Source organism: Patella vulgata, chromosome 2 (genome assembly GCF_932274485.2).
Source record: "Patella vulgata chromosome 2, xgPatVulg1.2, whole genome shotgun sequence".
NCBI classification, from domain to species: Eukaryota; Metazoa; Mollusca; class Gastropoda; family Patellidae; genus Patella; species Patella vulgata.
Window position 1 is genome coordinate 14,069,524 of NC_065880.2, and position 15,618 is coordinate 14,085,141.

The 15,618-nt window shown below is 36.8% G+C and overlaps 1 protein-coding gene across 1 annotated transcript; it reads right to left on the reverse strand.

Moving 5' to 3' along the window:
- Positions 1-11,673: 11,673 nt before the first annotated feature.
- Positions 11,674-12,858, reverse strand: LOC130010771 (uncharacterized). The gene has a single exon (XM_056098786.1). It carries the CDS (start codon positions 12,719-12,721, stop codon positions 11,714-11,716), a length of 1,008 nt encoding a protein of 335 aa, XP_055954761.1. The 5' UTR covers positions 12,722-12,858; the 3' UTR covers positions 11,674-11,713.
- Between the last annotated feature and the right edge of the window lie 2,760 nt (positions 12,859-15,618).

Genomic DNA, 15,618 nt, shown 5'->3' on the forward strand with positions numbered 1-15,618 from the left:
AGCCACCGCCATTCAGTGGAAAATAACCGATACTCTTATAAAGACACTGCTGAATAAACGAGGGAAGCGTCAGAAGCGGGATCTTGCACTTTAATGGCCTTCCATCCTTTTCTCATATTCCCGAAGCAATGGCCCGAGAAATTCCTCTCTGGCCATTGCTGGATTGGCTTCTGATACTTGTTTATCTATTCTTTCTGTTCAATCAAATCTATCCCAAGTACAGCAACATGACAGCCCTTCGTTTAATCTTGGTCTTCCCTAAAAAGGAGACGTAGGAATAATAAACCCCTTGAACTACGAGGGCTGGCAGTTGAAATTCGATATAAGAGTAGGCCGTAGCGCCACTGTCTGGGCAAAATTTCCCTCATAGTACACTGTATGGCTTATGGCAGTCTTCATTAGCCCAGTCGAAGCAAAACAGTAGGACGTTAAAACCCATTTCATTTCCCGTCAGAAAGAAATTTTCTTCAGCCACCCTAAAAAAAAAGTCGACCGTTCACAGCTGACATGATGTCATCTTTACTAGAAAAATGACGACCGGCTAGTTCCTTTTCATGTTTGGAAACAGGCCCCATCCATTGTTAAAAATCTGGCCCAAAGATATCAGGATCTGTTTCAAAACGGGGTAGATTTTCATGGGAGGTCAGGAATCTGACACGTTTCTGATCCGCTGTCAAGAGCTTTAGCACCCATCTTGCAGAAACTTTCGCCATTCCTAACTCCTTGGCGATAACCTGCTCAGCCCTCGCTGGAGAAATGCCCAGCCATCACTATGTCAAGCACCCAGGTAATGGTTTCATGAATGGTTGCTCTTGATGGCTTTCGGGGACGCGGGTCATCGTCAAGGCTTCCTCTGCCACGCTTAAATTCCACAGCACACTTCTTTCTTGTGGAAAAGGAAGGGACATCATCGGCTAAAATGGCGACCATGTCAGCATGTATCTGTGGTGGGGTTAGTCCTTTCAGTTGCAGGTACTTTATGGCTGTCCTATAACCAGTTTTGTCCATGGGTAGGTTCACAAGATGGTCTTTTACGAAGACAATAATAGCCCTACAGTTGTAGTTATGTCTATTATTCAGTTTGCTCTCACCCAATTGATCTATTCTTTTCATGCCCTCGTATCCACGTATTTAGACCCATGATATCAGCCTTGTTTATCAAAACAGACAACACGGAGAAGACAACAGTACAATGGTTGATCGGAGACGCGTAGGAAACCGAGACTTTTGGAGAGCTACAAGCAAGCCCCAAACCACCAACGTCAACACTCGTTTGCCCCTCAGATGTCACGCATGGGTTTTATTATTGAGAATAAACTTTCCCTTTATTCCACAGAACCAATATTAGGAACATCAAAACATCCTTTGGCATTTTGGAAGATTAATTGTCATCGGTATCCCATATTGGCAAAGTTAGCCTCGAAATATTTGTGCGCCACTCCTCCTCGCGTAGCCAGAGAAAGGTTGTTTATTAGCTGGGCTGGTGATTTAACCACAAGCTGAAAAATAATGATTACTGAAAAGTTAGTTTTTATTTCTATACGCCCACATTTCAGTGTGGACGTAGTATGTAATCACCCTGTCCGCAGGTCCGCCCGCCAACAATTGAGTACGCGATTTGGTGTGAAGCATTGTGGTCATGAGAGGATAGACCTTATCGATATTCAATGTTCCGTGACTTTCCGTTTCAGAGTTACTACCATGTGGCGATATCCTTGCGAACTGTAGTTTTTAACATATACTTTCCAATTTGGGAAGTATTGGGGTCATGAGAGGACGAACTCTATTGATTTAAAGCGTTCAGCAAATTTTTTGTTCGGGAGTTAACCCCGTTTTCCGAAAAAATCTTGTGAACGCTATAGGGTTTTTTTTTAGGATTATAAGAGACTGATCTTTAGCAATATTCAACGCGTTAGATGCTGGAAAGCATTTACTGATGTAATATTTTCTCCCAAGGGTAAAATGTAATGCATCATTTGAATAGAGAATCGAACTGAGTTTCAGTAAATAAACCAGTAAATCGACTTTGATAAAACTATTCGGTAAATATACCCGAAGGTGAATTATTCCTGTTATACAATTTTATTATTACCCCGCACGAGTTCATTGTTTACCTGAAACTTTATTAATTACGTTGTATAAACTAGATACCACGGGCTTCATTCCTTTCTCCATTGGAAACTACATGTCAAGACACATTAACCTTAGGCTGTTCCTAATAGTTGAAAATAAACCACTAAACGATGTTATAACATTTATTTTATCTATTGAAACAAACTGCCACCGGATGGTAATGCGGCCTAACGTAAATATTTTAGATAAGAAGATAGAAATAAAACGTGTCTTTAATATGGGGAATCAGATTTGTATGAGCATTATTTTCTCTACACGCTCACATGCTTATGATAGGTCTAACGAGTTGTCACCTCGGTGTACCATTCATAAGTCTTGCAATCTCTTTGTGACTTTAACAAGGCTAAATCTATTTGTTAAGGCCAGCTCAATTTTTAACAAGGTCGCTGAGATGTAAATAATGAACATTTAAATTTTCTCTACAGCTCACATGCTTATGTATAGTTCTAACGAGTTGTCACCTCGGTCCACCATTCATAAGTCTTACAATCTCTGTGACTTTAACAAGGCTAAATCTATATGTTAAGGCCAGCTCAATTCTTATCAAGGTCGCTGAGATGTAAATACGCTTAGGTCACGTAATTGTTGCCGAGATTGTAGGTTAGGGTAAGCATTGGGCTTAGGTTTAGGGTTGGGATTAGCCCTAGCATGAATTCGTGCATCACCTCTTTGAAGTTATTGTTCGTCTCATCGAAATTGGGTTAGGACTACCATAAAAAAATGATATTGTATCGTGTTCCAAAGCATCAGTAAAACAAATTGCTTATCTCTGCTTAAATCAATTAAATTATGTTATGTTCCAAAATGTGTGACGCACAGAAAGGCGGGTGAATCTATTTTAGTATACCCCCTGGTCTCTTTGAAAGATAGGAGACAAAAGGAATTGAAAACAAGCGAAAGCAAAAAAAAAGAGTATTTTTCTGATTTTAATATCAACATTGTTTGTAGCATAGCAGCACCAAATCCAATATTTAAAACAATACTGGTTTTCATGGCACCAGAATGAATATGTAGCAGCGATTACATCCTGACATATATTCTATGTGTCGGCAATGAATCCTCAAGTATAGTATTTTCCCGTTACAGCTCCCAATATCCCTTCAATATCATTTCACAGTGTGTTTTTATACCAAAACTCGGGAACACATTGATCTTTTTAAAGATGCATTAATAATAATAATAATAGTTTATTCGTACTCATGGTACACATAGGTTATACATATATAATAATTAATCAATATACAAATAATTATATCACTTTGATTATGAAGTACACAGAAAGTTGATAATTTGATTCAGGTTTAGTCCCTGAAAGAGATATATTCTCTAATTGTAAGCCCTGTTCTATTTAAAACAGAAGAAATTCCTACATTTAGGACATCATGTTTATTAAAGTTATACTTTTTACAAATAAAATTAATATTATTGCACATAGAAGACTGGCTTCCATTTAAAGCGATCTTGCTGCACATACTTAAACATTCATTGTTGCTTGACATTGTACTAAAATAAAACTTAGTAAATCTTTTATACAATTGGGTTTTTATGTTCAAATCGTCACAAATTATGCTTAATAAGTTGCTATGTGCGCGTGGTGATATACCAAGAAGCCTCCTAACACTTTTTCGCCAGACACAATAAAATCTATCAATATTTTTATGGTTCAAATCCCATAATTGGCAGCCATACAGAGGCATACAATAAGTCTTAAATAATCTATATTTTGTGTTAGATGATGCATATACAAAATTTTTAATAGTGGCATTAACCTTCACGAGAAAACTATTAATACCATGAAATATGTTTTGTCTTTGTGAGGAGGAGTTAAGAGTGTTACCTAAATGTTTCTCTGATTCGACAACTTCTATCTTTTTATCATCAATACATATGTCTTTAAATTGATTAATAAATGTTCTGCTATGTGAAAAGAAAATAAGTTTAGTTTTCTCAGGATTGAACTTAAGATCATACTCTTCTGAATATCGTTTAGGAATATTAAGTAGGCCAATCAGAGCTTGTCTGCTGGATGTCACGAATGTGAGATCATCAGCGTAAGCCAATGCTCCTACATAAACGTGACCAATATGGCAGCCAAGGCCACTGGTCCTACAGCGATTCAGCAGTTCGTCAAGATAAACTGTAAATAAGATTGGAGACAAAACCCCACCCTGCTTCACTCCATTACTGACATTAAAAGTTTCGGTTACAATGTTACCCCATTTTACTCTGATTTTCTGATTTAAATACATGTTAAGTAAAAAACGAGCTGTTAAAGGACACATACCCTTAGATAGCAGTAACTTAAATAATTGGACATAATTAACTAACTTTTTAGAAAGCCTTGCTTGCGTCCAGGAGGGTTACAAAGACGTCAGAATTCCTATTATTATAATATTGTATAGTTTCATTTATTACGAATGAGCAATGGGTTGTTGAATGTTTCTCCTTGAATCCAAATTGTAGATCCGAACATTGGAAGATATCTCTGTTATGTTTCAAAATTATCCAGTCAAAGAATTTTCCAATAATACTACTGAGAGCAATACCACGATAGTTACTGGAATCATTTAACGATTTTTTTCTGTTCTTTGGGATGGATATTATTGAGGAGAGAACAAAGTTACTGGGTGAGAAACCATGAGTAATCATAGAAGTTAACAGTAACGATAAATGAATGAAGAAAGAATGTGAAGCATAAATTACATGATCTGATGTTTGACCAATATTACCATCCTTTTTACCACGTTTCAAATGCTTCACTGCTCTTTCTACTGCATTTGTACAAACACTATGAACTCTATTACACTTATTACTCTTACACTTATCTAATTTAAACTCAATGTCATTCTGCAATGTAGACATATCCCCCTCATCAAAGGAGACACTATTGAACAATTGCTATATTTATTACAAAACAGATTACCGATATTATTTGCACCTATTTGACCGTCAACCGTATTAGGAAAAGATTTACATGATCCGTTGATTTTCTTAATCTCTGACCAAAAGTTGTTACAATTTTTTTCTAGTAAATAATCAGCTAGTTTGATTGCACAAATCTGATCTTTATTTTTCTTAACAATTTTTAATACACGATGATATATAGCCCGAGTGCCTCTCCTAATATTGGCCAGTATGCCTGTCATTGGACAGTTGTTCTCTTTCCAAAGTTGGTGCCAGAATATAGCCGTATCTCTCACGGTTTTGACTTGATCATTCCACCCAGGGATGATTTTTTTTCTACTTTTATTTGCGCTTTGGGGAATACATACTTTACCAGCCTTGAGAGTAACTTGAATTAAATTGTCAAAGTAATTTTCTAAATCTACATTATGTACTGTACATGAATAATCAGTACAATGTATGGCATCAATAGGGATATTAACATTTTTTAAGAGCTCATCCAAAGTATCTTTGTAATGCTTTATATGTTCGTCTGTTGCTTCATGCCATTTGGTTTGAGATTGCACATTGCTCATAGGTGAGTTGTCATAGTAGTCTACGGGAATGTTAATAGCCATACTGATTACGGCATGATCTGAGAAATTATCACAATCGTGTACAGACTGATAACGAATTATTTGATTCATCAGATTAGACGTAAGGAAGAAGTGATCTATTGTAGATCTATTATTGTTAATTTTACTCTCGTATGAATAAAGAACATTGCTACATGGATTAGTGTAACCACACCCTAAGGTATTCTCTAACAGGAATTGGCCTAAATGATTTGTTTGTGGCGAGGTAGTGCGTAAAAAATCGGTATTTAAATCTCCTCCTACAAGTACATGGTCACATGGATTTTTATCTATTAACCTCTTTAGGTCATTAAGTGTATTGTCGAATTCATCCAAGTTGGTACTGTCGCATGGCATGTATACATTAAATATTAACAAATTCAAGTCGCCACATTGAATTTTGACTAAACAAATACGTTTCGAGTCAAACAGTATTGGTTCCACATTGCACAATAGAGAACTGCGCCACAGAATCGCACACCCAAGATAGGGCCGACCGTTGATAATGGAGTTACTCTCCATGCCTGAGTTGCCATGTACACAAATACCGGGAATTGTAATTTGGAATGATTGCAGCTGTTCAGTTAGAAGCCAGTGTTCTTGTATCAAGACAAAGTCATGGGAGTTACATAATTTGTCAATATATTGTATTCTACCTGTTCCCAGGCCATGAGAGTTATATGTTGCTAATGTTAACAAGGCCATTGGATGAAATATTCACTTAAATATCCACTCTTGGTGAGACATATTTCCGGATACGTACACCATTTGGCCACAGTTCCTCATCGAATAGTTTCGGAAATTCGGATTGGGGTACTGTTAACTTGAAAGACTTGAATTTTGATAATAAGTTTGATATACATAACAGTTCGTGAACTGTAAACCCCTTATCTTTGAGATAGGATGAGATCTCGTTATCTGTGGTGTTTTTATCAACACGATATATAAATAAGTGTCTAGTTGGTTCTGGTGCACCTTTAAATGTAGCCTTACGAGAGGACCTGCCAATTATACATCGTATGCGCTTACTTTCCTGTCTATTCAATTTTTTTTGTCACATGCGATGGAGCTTTAAAACCGTCATCTTGTTGACTATCTCTTGTTGCGTTGCTAATTCCTGACATAACACTTTCTCTATCAGTGTCTCTTAGGTTTCTGTTAAAGACATTTCGCCGTGGGTGTGTAATAGGCTTCTTACTAACGTTGGTATAATGGGGCTGCTCCCGTGGTTTAGGGATAGGCTCGTTCGCTGGGACCAGAGTCTTTGGCTCTGTAGTCATATCAGCATAAGATCTGGTATTCGTGGTGGAACTTAATTTAGCTATCTTCTCTTTGATACTCACATTTCGTGTGTTCTAGTACTTTCTCCAGACATGAGATTTTATCTTCAAACGTATTCATTCTTTCTGCTAATGATATAGAGTTGATGTCTTTTGGGTATGATCTTGGCAGACGCCTAATATCCAGAGCGCTTAGAGTTACCACTGGCATTGTGCCTGATTTATCAAGTTTATCGATTGCAGCTACAATGTCTAATACGTGCGCTTCCTTCTCAGATCTCACAAGGGAGTCCTTCCGTCTCGCTCTCTCACCAATGATAGCATTATCACATTTATCCCACAATATTGTCTTACTTGTAATAATTTCTTCTAGTGTAAAATGTCCCAGAACAGCCAGTTTAATATGTTCACATGTACTATTCTGCAATGAGTGGACGATATAGCTGATTAAACAATCAACAATAAAAACCTGAATTGTGGTATCCGTTGAGTTGCCGGGTAACTCGAAATCATTTACAATACATTGAACATTGCTAATTGGTCGATTACTATTGGTATCAGTTGTTTTTCTATTGCCTGTCCCAAACCGGACATCAACACAACTCGGGCATAATGTAACCGGGGGGTGTAAATTCTCAATAAAAACTAAGGTGGTTAGTTTTTAAACCTTTATTAAAAACCCTGAAATATATATACGTTAAAATTAATATACATATCACAGTAACAGTTGAGTACAATAAAATAATAGTAAGGCATGCATATTGGTACTCAATGAAATATATCAATAATTTATACACTAAAATACATCACTAATTAAATTAAACATATTAAACAGGCCTTAAGTTTATACTAAATATAATATAAGTAATTGATAACATACCCAAAGAAGGGGTTTTTAAATAAGACTATCAAGATGGTGAACAAAATCTTCAGATAACTATATTCTGGAAAATAACATTATTCTGATTATACATACAATATACTTTCAAAACGGTACCTACTATATATATGTACATATGAAAACCTAATGATCTTTACATGTTATTTTCTATCTATTTAAATAAAATGGCTGCTTAATATTACAATTTCTATCATTCCTACATCCGCTCCATCTAAACCCCAATTACCCAAAATAAGAGAATTAGCACACATACCTGTAATACTGAAGTAGTATAACTGGAACAATTCTCTGAAAAATAACCTAACTAGATTTGGAAAATAAAGTTAAACAATTTGATTGAAGATATCAAATTGTCCTTACACTTCGAAATCTATCTAATGTCTGATGTCTAAAGTGAGGTTCAGATAAAAAGAAAACTTGCTTGTAACCAAGGGAGTAGAATTGTACTCACCCCAAGATTTGGGCTCTAAGAAAACAGTACAGGTTAACAAGCCAAGCTAAAGGAGAGATGTTATTATAGCTGTTTCCAGACTCTTGATTAACTAAACCAAGCAAAACATCCACAGCAAGATGAGGCTTCCTCCCAAACATCAGAAAGAAAGGTGAATAACCGGTAGTTTCATGGATGGTACAATTATAGGCGTGCACTAAAGATGGTAAATGCGTCTTCCAATCTGTTTTTTCGATGTTCTCAAGAGTTCCAAGCATATTCAAAAGGGTTCTGTTAAATCTCTCGCACATTCCGTTGCCGCTAGGGTGATAAGGTGTTGTACGGGATTTCCGCATTCCTGTTAGTAAACACATTTCTTCGATGATCTTATTCTCGAAACTTCCTCCTTTATCACTATGCAGACGTCTTGGAAACCCGTAGTGAACTATAAAATTTTCAAACAAAGCTTTAGCTGTTACTTTTGCAGTCATATTCTTGGTAGCTATGGCTTGGGCGTATCTGGTGAAGTGGTCGGTTATGACTAATATGTAACTGTAACCTCCTTCCAAGCACATGTAGTCTACACTAACTATCTCCATTGGTTGAGTTGAATGGATGTTAACTAATGGAACTCTTGTATTGGTTGGAGACTTCCTCATTATGCAACGTTGGCAAGTCTTGATGTGATCTTCTACATCTGTCGTCATTCTTGGCCAATACACACGTTCCTTCAGTAAAGAAACCGTCCTGTCTCTTCCTAGATGTCCAACATCATCATGACAACCTTGCAGAGCTACCTTTCTATCCAAACAAGGAATCACCAGTTGTAGAACTTCTTGTCCACTTACAACAGATTTTCGGTACAAAACATCTGACTTCAGAGTGAGGTGGTCGAATTCCCGAAGAAAGATGGCTTCTTCCCGATTGCTGGGTGGGGACTGTGGTCTTTCATTGTTCTTCACTGCTCGATGAAGGGGTCCAATGATAGGATCTTCTAGTTGTTTCTTCATCCAGTCTATTTCATGAGCAGGAAACATCTGTGTGTTAGTAACACCTGGGATGATCTGAGTCGCTAAACACTCCACATAGCCATTATCATTTCGGAATTCACTGAGTGCTCTGAAAACATCGGGACTCATCTCCTTGTAAGTATCCTCCGGTGGATTGGGTATTCTTGAAAGGCAGTCAGCATCGATGTTCCGTATTCCAGGTTTGTACCTGATGTTAAAGTTGTAGTTCGCTAAATCCGCTAACCAACGGTGACCAGTTGCATCAAGCTTTGCTGTTGTGAGAACGTAAGTAAGTGGATTATTATCTGTATAGATGGTAAAGGTGTTCCCGTAGAGATAATCTTTGAACTTATCAGTCACTGCCCACTTCAACGCCAAAAATTCCAACTTGTGTGCAGGATAATTTTTCTCTGATTTCGATAATCCTCTGCTGGCATATGCAATTACTCGTTCTTTATGATCTTGCAATTGGTACAGAACAGCGCCTAATCCTCGGCCACTCGCATCTGTGTGTAACAAAAATGGCTTAGAAAAATCTGGGTAAGCCAGAATAGATGGTGACTGTAACAATGTCTTCAGTTCTTCAAAAGAGCTATCTTGTTCTGGTCCCCATTTCCATTTTGGTGTTGACTTGTCATCTGACGTCTTCCTCCCCCTCTTCTTGGAAGTTGGTCCTACTAAAAGCTCATTCAAAGGTCTGGCAATTGTAGAGAAGTTCTTTACAAATCTCCTGTAGTAACCTACAAAACCTAAAAATGACCTTACCTCATCTGGGGTTGTTGGTGTTTTCCAGTCCCTGACCTTTTCAATCTTTGCTGGATCAGTCTTTATGCCTTCTGCGGAAACTATGTGGCCCAAATATTTAACTTCCTGTTGGTAAAAATGGCATTTCTTCGGCGCAAGCTTCAATCCACATTCTTCAAGTCTTTTAAATACCAGTTGCAGTCGCTCCAGATGTTCTTCGTACGTCGATGAAAAAATAATCAGGTCGTCAAGGTAAATCATGCAGATCTTATAGTTTAGCTCTCCTAAACACTCCTCCATCAGTCTTTGGTAGGTGGCTGGTGAGTTGGTCAATCCGAAGGCCATGCGTGTATACTCATAAAACCCAAGAGGACCTACTGTAAATGCTGTCTTTGCCTTGTCCGACTCTTTCATCGCAATCTGATGGTATCCACTCTTCATATCCAGGACTGAAAAATATTTAGCTCCAACCATATTATCTAGCATTTCTTCAATTCTGGGAAGTGCGTAAGCATCTTTGATGGTACGTTGATTCAGCTGTCGATAATCAACACATAGTCGAATGGGGTTGTCTTTTTTCCGCACTATAACAATAATTGATGCCCAAGGACTCTGCGATTTCTGAATAATTCCTCCAGTCAACAATTCATTAAGGTGCTCTCTTATTTCATTGTACATAGATGGTGGTATTCTTCTGTTCTTTTGCTTGAATGGTACTTCATCTGTAAGGTTAATAGCATGTTCAACCATATGAGTGCAGCCTATATCAGTATCACTGTGAGAAAAAATGTGTGACCATTCACTGATAAAATCCTTAACACCTTCTAACTGGCTAACGGTAAGTGCTGATCCAAGATGAATTTTATCCAAAATACTGCAATCACTTCCAACTTGAACAGAAGAACATGTACTACTCTTGTTGATACTGTTTACAATGGTTACTGGTTGTAGTTCGCATATAATGGACTGTGGTTGAATTGAAACTGGATGAGTGGATAGATTTGAAATTCTGATGTAGACAAGATCGTTATTGTCTGGATGAAAATCGACAAGAACAGGTGAAATTTCAACAGTGTCTGGTATCTTGGACTGTGTAGAACGTTGACACATCGCTTTACAGTGAACACTTGATTTAGCAGTAACCACTCCTGCTATAACTGTAGATCTATTGCTGTGTAACAATATAGAATTTCGTTCAGCACACTTCACAATACCCACGCACTTATCTTGTTTGTACACATTTCGCTGAACTTTAAGACATTTAAATGTTAGCAACCAGGGAGTTTCCACTTGAAGTTGTCGATGAAAGTTAAGTCCATGTTTCTTGATAACTGTATCCAAAAGATGTTGTAAAATGTTAGTACCAAGCAGTATTGGTGTGATCTGATGGTATGATGTATCTGGTACTACTAAAAATATACATGGTATTGCAGCTGATGTCATCCTAGGAACTTCAATGTCGATTTCGATCATACCTAAGTATGGAAGTTTATTTCCTCCAGCATCTTCTAAATTCACCAAAGTATCTAATCCTTGCAGCTCACAAACACCTTCAAGGTTATCTCTAAAAAACGATTCACAAATCGTTGATACTTGGGAACCACTGTCGAACAATGCTTGACAGTCCAAATTACCAATTAATACTGGAGCTACATTACTCTTCCCTAATAAACTAACAGGGCTCTTAGTTCCCAAGCCTATTGTCTGCCCTTCGACAAAAACTTCTTGCAGTTTAAATCCTTGTTAAGTCTAACACGACAACCTGTACGGATGAGTCCCTTTTGACCGCACCTAAAACATGTAGGTTCCTCGTGTTCCTGTCTACTGTTACTCTGATCCGGTCTATTATTCTTCAGATCTTTTACATCTTTCTGAAGTGCCTGTACAGTCTGTGTTAAAGATGCTATTAAGTTCTTCATTTCATTGTCTTCTGTTACAGCTTTAATATGATGAGATGCAGATGGTCTTTTTTTCTCCGATGATGACAAATAAACTTCAGATTCAATCTTTCTCACTTCCACCATCAATTCCTCATAATCTTTAATACGATCGTATTTATGCGCAGTTTGCTGTTTAATACTGGCTGTAAGTCCACTCCAAAATCTTGTACGTAACATGTCGTTGATAGCATCCTGTGAAACATCACCACGATCAACAGCTTTCTGGAGAATATCTTCAAGTCTGCAACCCCATTCTGCAACTGATTCCTTCGGAGTCTGCACCGTAGAGTAAAACTCGGCTAACAGATCTTGTGTCTCCTCAACACGTCCAAAAACACTGTTCAGCTTCTTTAACAGACGATCTAACTCCACCCTGTGTCCTAATCTCATCACTATCTTACCTGCTTCACCACGTAATGACTTAAAGATGGCTTGTCGAATCTGTTCCTTGTTGTAACTTGACTGAACCAACTCCTCAACTTCAAACTTCCAAACGTCAAAAGAAACTTCAGACTTGGATGCTGGATCCCCAGAGAAAAATGACACCTTGGGTAAAGCTGGCAGCATCTTAATGTCTTCGCGTGGTTTATCTCGACTTAATGCTGGTAGATGTTCTTGTGAGGGATGAAGTTCTTCCTTTGTTGTAAAATAATCTTTCATCCATTTCTCAAGGTCTTCTTTACTGGAAGCTTTAGGTTTAACACCCATGGCTAGAAAAGTTTTTAACAAGTTATCAGCTTCTTCAGGGGAAAATGATTCTGCCATTGCACAGCTGAAATAAAAACAACACTTTTGACCAAAATAATCAAACACCAAATCACAAGTTGATAAAACAAATCCTGAATCCAAAACTCGTAAAATGAAAATAATCAAATTCACAATTCAGTACAAGTGTCAAACAATAAAACATCAACCCAAGAAAAAGGCCAAAATCACAATAAAAATTAAATAAGTCCAAGTAAACAGTTGAATTCAAGTCACAAGTCAGAGTCAAGTCTAATGTAATGTCAATGTCTAATGTAAAGTCAATGTCTAAGTCAAAATCCCAACAAGCGACAAACTTAAACTCAAAACCAAAACTCAATACAAAAACAAGAGCGCAAACAAAATCAAACTCAATATAAAATCAAATAGAAGTAAAAAAAAAATACTGTACACAAAACCAAATCAGATATCAACCCAAAACACAATTTCAAAATCAAAACCTGAAAAATAAATAATCTACACCAGGGGTATCACTGAAGACGAATTAAACAAAGTTCCAATCAGTGACAATCATAAAACAATTTATAAATATATACAAATATTTATACCATATACAAGGGTTGTGAATGCAAAATATGTTAGTGCTGAATATGTGTGTGTTACAATAATGGACAATGTTATTTGAGGGAGAAACTGAAAAAAAAAATGGAATGAAAGACTGAAAGAAAAGTGAAGTAAGTCTGTCCTGAAAAAAAAACTAAATAAACAAATCCTATATAAAATCCTAAGTTCAGGTATGTGTGCTCGCGATCCCACCTAATATAACCAACCCAAATACACAAGTACACACCCTTTCACTCTATGATAATTAAGTTTAAAAGTAAAAGTGGAAAATGTATGCAATATTTCATAAGTAGGATAATAAACAAGTATGTAATAAATTAAAAGTCAAATAAAAAAAAAATAATTTCACAAATATAATTGTGAAGAAGTTAACTATATACAATAAAAGAAGTAATTAATCAATGAAAAACCTAATACTGAATTTTCCATTCAGTACCGGCACACGGTCTTTATATTCATCTTTGTATCATTTTTAGTCTATTTATTCATTTAAATCATACCAAATATTCACAATTTAGACAGAGCAAATTTACTGCCCAACTGCTCAATTTGTAAGCTAAATTTGTCTATAAAATGTTTTAAGTTTGGCTTCAATTATTATATAAATTTATTCAGATGACAATCCAATAATCAACTCTCTAGACAATCGGATGAAACAGATGTAAACGGATTAAAATACGATCACCATTTTATGATTTAATTAAAAAATGGATAAGCGAGGCTGAGTCTCGATTAACAAGTAACGTTGCTACGATAATAAACAATCTATGTCAAAACTTCGCTCAGAAAAAAGTAATTTGAATGAAATTTTCAATATATTTATTTCGAATTTTCTATTGTGGAACTATTACATAGTATTACATACCGCATCTTTAAATATGTTGACATAGTTAAGTATATCACGACATCAAAATTACAACAGCTAGGATTACATATTCAAGCATAAGTCTATTGAACTGATAGCACGTCTCTCGATCTTTCTCAAACCGTTGAGCTCGGCTAGTTTCTAGTAACGTTATACGTGTTTTCTCCATAGAATGCCAATGGGTCAGGAATTATTTCAACGTGTCTACATGAAATGAAAAATCCATGCTTCGAGAATCTAAAATCCGTGCTTTGAAAAGATGGTATGTATCCTTGTGAATCTGAAAAGATTGCATGAGGGAATTTAGCAAGTGTGTCATTAGCAATCATTTATCAGGCACTGAGTTTGATTTCGATTAAATTTCGTGTTTTGTATGTAAATGTCTAAAAAAAAAACAGCTGTTGATGAACGCAAGTAGTCAGCGGCAGGTCATAGTAACGGTTCGTCTGCATTTGGACGTTTCTTTGGAGAGCCGATGATACCGATACGCAGCTATAGATAAAAATTCTGAAACTATTTAACTTTTTTTAAATGTAGGATATGTTTTACTTATCGGTCACATTTGTTATCCGTTTTCTATGTTAACGATCAAAAGATCTTGGTTGAATTTGATTTTGGGGCATCTGCTTAGGTTATGGCCTTACACACACAAAGCGTTACAAAGCTTTCTAGTGTGATGAATTGGGAACATGGGAGCACGAATCCTATCTATAATCAGCATTTCGCGACCTTCAGTTCCTCCAAAAGGCTACCGCACTACGATTTTTTCAAATTTGGTGTGAAGCATTAGGGTCACGAGAGGACAAAGCCCATTGATATTCAGCGTTAGTGAGTTACCAAACTTTTCCAAATTCCCTGTGAACGCTTATAGGCTACGGGTTCATATTCGATGTGAGGCATTGGGACAATGAGAGGATGAGCCCATCTCTTACAAAATCTTGCGTATCGTGTATGACAACCGCTTTTATGGTTATAAAGGTCAAAGCGTGCTGATAATTCAGGAGTTTTTATTCAACTTCTGGTGAGCCTTTGTGTTGGTCACGACTAAATTGGTCACGATTTTAGAAGGTTCATTCTGACATGCTAAATTGAGTTTATCAAGTTCTGTGTAGGAAATCGTGAGTCACGTTTTGGAAATGTTTTCGGAACCTAACAGGGGAAATACCCATATAAAAAAACCCATCTCCGGAAATCGTGCTTCATCAATAAAACCTTAAAATAGGCCCTGCAATGAGTTTAGCCAACCGAAGCGAGTTCCTGGAATTTTATATCGAGGACAACAAGGTATTAATTGATTGGCTGAATATGCCCAAATATGCAAACAAGAATTGAAAATTATGTCTAATATATTTTATGGTTCGAAAACCGGCCTGCAATCTAGATGGCATTTTATTTACTCTTATCTGTTGGGGACAGATACGTCTGCAAAACATCCTAATCCTAAATGAAAAAAAAAATGGGTTTAATG

Coding starts and splice junctions, on each gene's coding strand:
- LOC130010771 (XM_056098786.1), bottom strand. CDS start 12,721: ATGGCAGAATCATTTTCCCCTGAAGAAGCTGATAACTTGTTAAAAACT.